At 39.2% G+C, this 8,915-nt stretch overlaps 3 protein-coding genes across 3 annotated transcripts; 2 read left to right on the top strand and 1 right to left on the bottom strand.

Annotated features, from left to right (window-relative positions):
* Window positions 1-750: 750 nt before the first annotated feature.
* On the top strand, window positions 751-1,341 carry LOC141818715 (LOB domain-containing protein 12-like). The gene is made up of 2 exons (XM_074706170.1): window positions 751-915; window positions 1,009-1,341. Exons 1-2 carry the CDS (start codon window positions 751-753, stop codon window positions 1,339-1,341), a joined length of 498 nt encoding a protein of 165 aa, XP_074562271.1.
* A 2,615-nt stretch (window positions 1,342-3,956) lies between these two features.
* Window positions 3,957-4,548, top strand: LOC141818711 (LOB domain-containing protein 12-like). The gene is made up of 2 exons (XM_074706156.1): window positions 3,957-4,121; window positions 4,216-4,548. The coding sequence occupies exons 1-2, from the start codon at window positions 3,957-3,959 to the stop codon at window positions 4,546-4,548; spliced, it is 498 nt and encodes a 165-aa protein (XP_074562257.1).
* A 797-nt stretch (window positions 4,549-5,345) lies between these two features.
* On the bottom strand, window positions 5,346-7,659 carry LOC141818709 (putative WRKY transcription factor 26). Its single transcript, XM_074706155.1, has 5 exons — window positions 7,319-7,659; window positions 7,075-7,245; window positions 6,453-6,997; window positions 6,204-6,365; window positions 5,346-6,076 (listed from the first exon to the last, which is right to left on the bottom strand). Exons 1-5 carry the CDS (start codon window positions 7,580-7,582, stop codon window positions 5,638-5,640), a joined length of 1,581 nt encoding a protein of 526 aa, XP_074562256.1. The 5' UTR covers window positions 7,583-7,659; the 3' UTR covers window positions 5,346-5,637.
* Window positions 7,660-8,915: the final 1,256 nt, after the last annotated feature.

The following is an 8,915-nucleotide window of genomic DNA, read 5'->3' as shown; positions in this document are numbered from 1 at the left end:
TTTGTTTGCTGCTTCTAGATTTGTCATTGCTTGTTTTAATTTTAGCACACAACCACCACCAAAGTATTGTTTCTGTTCATAATCAAATCCGTTTTCCTAGTTCTCAACAGGACATCGACGTGACCTCGTGAAGTTATTGTCTTCGGCACAAATATTAATTCTTTATATTTGCACTTCACATTGACAAGTGTTCGATGACTGATAACCATGTCAGTAATAACATGCAAGATCAAATCTTTCTTTATGGAAAATGAGATTCCACAACGTTAAATCAGCGATCAATTCCCCTTCTTCGCCCTCATCTAAGTCTGAACATTGTTGCTCATTTCCAAGCTTAAACATGCTGGAAAATGAGCTTCGTTTTGGATTTCGGAGTCCAAGTCTTGGAAATACCAATTGTTGCTGTAATTGTCAATCTGCAGGTCAACTAAGCCGGCCGGAGCAGAGCTGGAACCAGTGAAGAAGATTGCAAGTCAGTTAAATTATCAAACAAACAAGCAGTTAATTAGTGACCTAAGTCTTCAGTAGATCTGTAATTTAATTCCATCCAAGTCCTTGACTTTTTAACCTTTGGTTCCTGCAGATTTCGAGCCATGAAAACTCCACCGTCACCGTCTAAAATATTCAATAAATTCCCATTTTTTATGGCTGGACATGCCGACATGGTTGCAACTAGTGTGCTCTTGATCAACAGATAAAGTTTTATAAATCAGCCATCACTCACCTCTGCTCCTACCTCTCCTCCTTCTGATGGCTGGGAGTGGCAGCAGCACACCTTGCGCCGCCTGCAAATTGCTGCGCCGGCGATGCGCCAAAGATTGCATCTTTGCCGCATACTTCCCTTCTGATCAACCCCACAAGTTCTACATTGTGCACAAGGTGTTCGGTGCCAGTAACATCAACAAGATGCTTCAGGTCTCAATTAATTCCTCGTAACACAATTGGTGCATGCTTTGTGATTAATTTGGGTCATCAACTTTAAAATATTAACTTGATCTTACATCGCAGGAGCTCCCAGTTCATCACAGGGCAGATGCAGTGAGTAGTTTAGTCTACGAAGCGAGCGCGAGGATGAAGGACCCGGTTTACGGGTGCGTCGGTGCCATTTCTTACCTTCAAAATCAGGTGTCTCAGCTACAGATGCAGCTTGCAGTGGCTCAAGCAGAGATTCTGTGCTTCCAAATGCAACAAGAATCCTCCTCCTCTTTGTTGCTCAGTCACCAACAAGAAACTCATGAAAGCAAGTTCCTTGTCGATTTTTCTCGAGAGTTCGTCACCGACTCTTCCTCCAGCTATCATGCAGCTCAGGAACCTCTTGAGAGAGAGTCTCTCTGGACGTGATCTGTTGGTTGTAATGGGAGTTCGTCAACTGCTGCATGTGATGTGTCAACTGCTGCATGTGGAGGACATGGAATGAAGGTTTGCACGTTAGACGTGCTTACCTTGTTCTATCTTAATCAATAAAATAAAAATCTCCACAAAGTACAAAAAATCAAGCAAAGTAATTAATGACCTTCCACATGACAGATACAAATCCATTTGTTTTAGCTAATAAAACAAAAGTATGATGGTTTGGGACTTGGATTTTTTAGAATTATTTGTTTCTGACTAATAGCTATCAAAATCTTAACCACTCTTATTTGGATGGAGACAGATTCACAAAGCTTCCATTTTTTTTTTTTTGACTAATAGAGATAGTTGGGAAACTCATCAACCTGCTGGGACTTGCTTGAGGGTATACTAGCTAGTTTATTAAGTTTGATTTATTTTAAAAAAAAAATAGTGTGAACAAATAATTTCCATGAAAATAAAAAATTATTTTTATATCTATTATGTGATAATAAATGAAATTTAGACTTAATATAAGTTACACTGCTAATCTCATAAAAAAATAATCAATTAACTTATTTATTAGTGCAAGTAGAGTTGGAGCAAGCATGCTACATATGCTAAAAATATTCCATTTCAATTTTGGGTAAAATGCATGAACACAATTACATACGTGATTAATAGGTCGTCATAAGTATCTTAGGATTTATTTCACTATTTGAAAAAGTTGTGAAAGATTAAATCCATTTTAAGTCACTTTTGAGTATAATTGATTGCATATGTTATGTTTTCTTATCTCATTAATCGTTTATGCAACAAGTTTAATAATTAAGAAACTAAAGCAATGAGATGTATTTTTGAGAGCTACAATTAATAATCAAGAAAAAGTTGAGAAGTTTTGACTCTACAACAACAAGAAGATGTTACATCTTTAAAAATATTTGATGAAATTTTATCTTAATAATTGTGAATAGAAAATGAACTCCAATATGTATGGGAGTTTAATTAATTTTACATTACATTTGGCAAGAACTCTCTCTAATCACTCAGCAACTTGCCCGATCCGGTAGGTCTACCCGACTATTCAGCAATTAATCAACTCATTCAACATCACTAGATCGATCGGGCACTTGGGCAGCCCTCGATCGGCCAGGCAATTGTCCCACTCGATACTCGCTAGAGCGCCGTACGAACTGTTCTGCCCTCTCAAGCAGTTGGGAACTTCGTTGCGTATTCAGCCTTCCCAACTAATTTTCTTCCAATTTGGATTTTAATTTTTTAGAAATAAAATTTAATTAAAGGAACATTAATTTTTTCCCATCCACACACACACACACACATATTTATATATAATATCACTATAATTAACTGCCAAAATATATTTTAAAGTTCCTAAAAATATTTTAAAATTATTTACAATGAATATGCTCTGTCATTTATTAATGTTTAGTTGAAAAATCATGCTCTTTCATTTAAAAATCCAATCTATTTACCTAAACAAGCACAAGCATAAAAGGTGTGTATTGAAAGTGTATTTGTCAAACGAAACTTGCTGACTTTCATTGCTTGCAAACTTATATAAAAGTGTTTTTTTTAAATGAAAATTTTTGAATTTTCAATTTGATCGAGAAGAAAACTATTTTTAAAAAATAGATTTTCAAGCACAACCTTTGGAGGGCGGTGGCGCATTAGAAAGGTGATTGAGCGGTAGAATTAAGGCGTTTGAGGTATATATATCTTTGATATCCTCTTAATAATCAAAGTCTTTAATTTGCGGTCACTTTAAAACACTGAATATATTAGTTTACAATTTTTTCCCAATTCTTTTTAGTAACGTTTTTAAAATTCTGATGGCCGCTAATTTGTTTGCTACTAGTTGTTGTCTTCTAGTTTTAATTTTAGTACACCAACAGACAACAACCAAACCATTGTTTTAATTTTATGTTCATAATAAAACCGTTGTCCTATAGTTCTGAACAGGAGATGGACGTGACCTCGTGAAATTGTCTTCGACACAAAACATTAACTCTTTATATTTGCACTTCTTCACATTAATTGACAAGCTAGTAGTGTTCTATAGCTGATAACCATGTCAGTAATAAAAGTCCTTGTTTAATTTATTGAAAGATGAGATTCCACAACTAAGTCTGAACATTGCTGTTTGCTCATTTCCAAGCTGAATTAAGCATGCTGAAAAATGAGCTTCGTTTTGGATTTCCGAGTCCAATTCTTGGTAATAACACTACTTGTTGCTGCAATTGTCAATCGGCAGGTCAACTAAGCCGGCCGGAGCGGAGCTGGAACCAGTTCTTAATTACTTTGCGAACTAGAAGATTAATTGCAAGTCGGTTAAAATATCATACAAACAAGCAGCTAGTGACCTAAATCTTCAGTAGATCTATAGTTTAATTCTATCAAAGTCCTTGACTTTTTAACCTTTGGTTGCTGAAAATTTCGAGCAATGAAAATTAAACTCCACCGTCACCGTCTAAAATATTGAATAAATTTCCATCTTTTAATTATGACTGGGATTTCGCGAACATGCGTGGTTGCAATTAGTGTATGCTCTTGATCAAGTTTTATAAATCAGCCATCACTCACCTCTGCTCCTACCTCTCCTTCTTCTGATGGCTGGGAATGGCAGTAGCTCACCTTGCGCCGCCTGCAAATTGCTGCGCCGGCGATGCGCCAAAGATTGCATCTTTGCCGCCTACTTCCCTTCTGATCAACCCCACAAGTTCTACATTGTGCACAAGGTGTTCGGTGCCAGTAACGTCAACAAGATGCTTCAGGTCTCAATTAATTCCTCATAACACAATTGGTGCGTGCTTTGTGATTAATTTGGGTCATCAACTTTAAAATATTAACTTTATCTTACATTTGTAGGAGCTCCCAGTTCATCACAGAGCAGATGCAGTGAGTAGTTTAGTCTACGAAGCGAGCGCGAGGATGAAGGACCCGGTTTACGGGTGCGTCGGTGCCATTTCTTACCTTCAAAATCAGGTGTCTCAGCTACAGATGCAGCTTGCAGTGGCTCAAGCAGAGATTCTGTGCGTCCAAATGCAACAAGAATCCTCCTCCTCTTTGTTGCTCAATCACCAACAAGAAACTCATGAAAGCAAGTTCCTTGTCGATTTTTCTCGACAGTTCGTCAACGACTCTTCCCCCAGCAATCATGTAGCTCAGGAACCTCTCGAGAGAGAGTCTCTCTGGACGTGATCTGTTAGTTGTAATGGAAATAGTATTTTCCCCCCTTCTCTTTCGTTCTGCGATGTGATGTGTCAACTGTTGCATGTGGAAGACATGGAGTGAAGGTCTGCATGTTAGATGTGCTTACCTTGTTCTATCTCAATCAATAAAATAAAATCTCCACAAAGTACAAAAAAGAAAAGTAATGGCCTTCCACAACCTGACAGATACAGATCCAAGTGTTTCAGCTAATAAAACAAAAGTAATACCTGATTGAAGATTTCTGCTTATGGGCAACTTGTGATCATTTGACTTGGATTCTTGATAATATATACAATACATCATTATGTGCTTTGTCATCTGTTAACTACTTTAGTCTATCTTATAAATTTCATAGCAGACTTTTGGCAAGTCATGAACTACTAATTTGCTGCATTTTTCTTTATGATTTAATTATTGTGCTTCTACTTTAAACCTATTTAATTGGATGTTTGCAATTAATTAACTCTCCCCCTCCACTTGGTTTTCTGATGATTTAGGAAAAGGTAAGAAGGAAGGGAGAGCAGAATCTTCCATGATGGTCTCTCTGAACACCAAACTGTATGTTTCATTATTTATAACAGTTGACTAGACTTTGAACTTTCAACTCTTGGGCAATCTTAAAATGTTTCAATTGTTCATTAACACTTAGTGAAGCATGACAATATATATTGCCATCTTTGATTCGACCTCAATCTGTTTCACTCCCAATTAGTTTCATATTCTCCAAAAATCTATAGTCTAATTGATTGCTAAAGAGTAAAAATTGGGCAAATGAAAACCTCCTGGATTCTGGGAAAATAACCATACAGTGGATGCATGCAAACTTGCTTTTTTTCCTGTTCTGTAATAAATACGAAACAAAAAAAAAACAGTTGAAAATACAGATTGTTCTTGTCCAAATTCCTTAACCACTATTATAATTTCTAATTGGTGTAATTAGTACAGACATAGACAAAAGGCCTGGCTGTTGCTCAAAGGGCCTCAAACAGTTATAACGAACCGAACAAATCTACTATCATGTCACTCTGGTTTAACCTTTACGACACCGTTGAAGATTAAAGTATGAATATTTGTCGATCAGTTCAAAGACTTGAAGATCCACTCATCTCTTGGTTCTCCCTTTGGTTTGGAGAAAATACTTTCTATTTGTCTTTGTTGCTGCTGCTGCTGCTGCTGCTGCAAATTCCGGTAGGAAGAGTTTAATGAACTATCATAACCAGATAGCCCGAAGCTCCCTGAGCTCTGAATCATGTCAAGAGTATTAAAGGGTTGACTATGATTATTCGTGGTCGCCGATGGTCGTGTAGCCACCGAAAAGTTATTGTTATCGTCGTTGCTGTTGCTATAGTTAGTTATGTTAGGCCTGTTGACCAGCTGCGCTCCGCTTCCACGAGCAGCCGGGACGTCATGGTTGTGCTTGCCTTCGTAGGTAGTGATCACTGCCCTCTGATCATGGGAAGCTCTCTCCACATGCTTCCTTACTGGGCAGCCACTGGTGGTGCATTTGTAGTAGCTCCTAGAATTCAGTAAACATAACACAATTATGTCAGACATGCTCTTCAGATGTTTCGTTGATGCATGATCTCATATATGTTTGACAATATCGTGAAGAAAAGCTATGGGTGATCAGAATCAATGCTCACCTTGCATTTGGGTTCCCTTTGACGACCTTCTGGCCATATTTTCTCCACCTATATCCGTCATCAAGTATATCAATGTCACTCATGGTCTGAACCACCACCTTCGGCTCTTTGAGAGTCCTATTATTAGCTGAACCTGATACATCACCGTCTTCTTCCTGCTTCCTGAAAATATAAATGAATCATTAGACCATCTCAGATGATACCATGGTTTAAGCTATTAGAAATAAACAGACGCACACAAAATGTTACCATCTCTTAGCGTTGGGTTCATCTTCATCGAATTCGACAACACCCGATCTACCATGAGAGCCCATATCCACATCATCATCGCCACAAGTGATTGAAGAGTTCTCAGGTGTCGCGACTGATTCTATTGTCGGATGATCATTGACAGTTTCACTGAGTCCCGAAGGCCGAGAAGCTTGAGACCTCTTCGACTGAGGCTTCGGATGGTTGTGTGCGCCTTTGTACACGATCTCTGTTACTTGCCCATCCAAAGACCTCTCCACCTTCTTCTTGGTGGGGCAATTCGGGTAGGAGCACTTGTAGTAGCTTCGCGGATTCTCACTTCCCTTGACCTGCTTCTGCCCATACTTTCTCCAGTTGTATCCGTCATCTGAGCCCCTCTGCAGGATCTGAACAGCTGCGTACTGGTTCGATCCCCTTCTCTCATCGTATTTTGTTTGGGTTGGAGCCATGGATTCAGCTTCAATGTTAGCGTTGCTGAATTGTTGTTGCTGGAACCATGATTGCTGCTGTCTCTGTTGTTGTCCTCCTCCTCCAATGGCTGCCTCCTACAAGAGGATGAACAAACGAAGGATTAGGCAATTGATGAATCAGGAAGAAGCACAAGAGAGGGATTAATTTACACCTTTTGGAAGGAAGATGCTCGATTATTTCCATTACTGGCTTGAATTTGGAAAGAGAACTCAGAGTAGGATTTGCCCTCATCCTTTATGCCTTGCTGACGCTCAGAACCAGTGGCTTTCCAATTGAAAGCTTGTGAAGAAAGCAGCGATCCAGACGTGGGAGATGGAAACACCTATAATTCAAAGGAATTAAAACCATAATTCGCAAAGACCACAAACAAGCCAAGTGCAGATTGGTGCAGTTACATTAAATGAGAGGAGATCAGGGGAGTCCAAGAAGCCGGTGGGGCTAAGGCCGGCGGGGATGGCGAAGTAGGAGGAAGGAGAAAGCGGAGCAGGAGATAGAGGAAGCGAAAGAGAACCAGTCCTTCGAGCATCCCCGTTTCCATAGCTGTCCGACAATCCCTGGAAGGAGTAGTCCTCCCCGGAGGCGTCTCCGGCGGCGAAGGAGAAGGCTTCTGTAAACCGGGAGCTGGCTGACGTTTCACTGGTCGCTGTGGAGGAAGCCATGAGTGGATTATAGTGAAGAAGGGATGTTCAACTATGCTGGCGGTGAGTTTTCTTGTGCATGGAGAGGACTAAGAAGAGAAGACGAGAAGGGTCGCCTAATATAAGCAGATGAAGAAGGGAAGCGAGGCTGCTGCTTTGAAGATCGGGAATGGGAGTTGGAAACTTTGACCGCTGACCAGTCAAATCTCCAGGTCTGACTTTGACCACGGCTAAGTCCGCTATTCGGAAAGTCTCTCTCATCGTCCATTTCGCTACCCAGCGATGGATTGGTCAATAGGTTGCGGGTCGATTCGTGGGCGAAGGGTACAAAATTGAGTAAACTATTTTTTTTTTCAATATTACGATTCATAAGCGCTGTTTCTCACTCTTGGACTTGTTCAAGATAGGTGAAATGACCAAACTGTCCTCGTAGTACACGTAATTTGCTTCTGGTTGTGGCAAACTGCCACGTCAACTGATCATAAAATTTGAAAATATTATAAAATTGTATATATATAAAAGTCAAAGTCGACTATGAAACGGGAGTAATATTGGGAATTATCTTGTTTTATTTTGTCGCTTTGCATTGTTTCAAGATTCAATTCCCAACTTGTGGGGAAACACACAAAATATAGCAAATCAGGATTCTCATGCGAGATTATCCGAATACTTTTTAAAATATCAAAAGCTCTATTTAGATCATCGAAAGCTCTACTTTTTCAAATTATCCTAATACCTTCCCCCACAATTCTAAAACCAGCTTCAAATTTGAATCACTACGGTTATTGGCCAGTTTGATGAACTGAATTAGCAATTGAGTCTTGGGTTCGCTATTCGAGATGATCGAGCCAGCTTAATTTTTGATGTTACCCGCCAAGCTGTTCGAATTGGTGGTTCGAATGATAGATCAATCTATACAAATAGCCAATTTTTGGTTCCAACCTTAAGTTGTATGTAATCGAGATCATTTCATGAGACCGATCATGTGGGACCGCTAAGGTGACAGATTCTACCTTTTGCAAAAGAGATCATTCATACTGTGTTCTTCTAGCTGTGTCCACAAATACAGCAAAAGGGGAAGTATAAATTTCAGATGGCTCCTTAGGTGGGTTCTTGACACACTATACCGTCCAATGACTCTGTTCTTGTACGGTCGAACAGATGAACAATTTTGTCTTCATTTTTTTAAAGAAAAATACACTTGAAAAATTTTCAGCACTAGATTAGAACTATCCACTCAGCAACTAATTAAGCAGCATGTGATGTTTTGCATGTAATGATGAAATTCTCTTGAATGATGAACTATCCACACAGTGTTATTGCCAACTTACGCTTCACAAATGCATCTTTTAAT

This window comes from Curcuma longa, unplaced genomic scaffold (genome assembly GCF_044706935.1).
Source record: "Curcuma longa cultivar G26 ecotype Majalengka, Jawa Barat unplaced genomic scaffold, ITB_CL_G26_1.1 contig_25727, whole genome shotgun sequence".
In the NCBI taxonomy this organism is placed as follows: domain Eukaryota; kingdom Viridiplantae; phylum Streptophyta; class Magnoliopsida; order Zingiberales; family Zingiberaceae; genus Curcuma; species Curcuma longa.
This window is presented reverse-complemented; position numbering and strand designations above follow the sequence as displayed.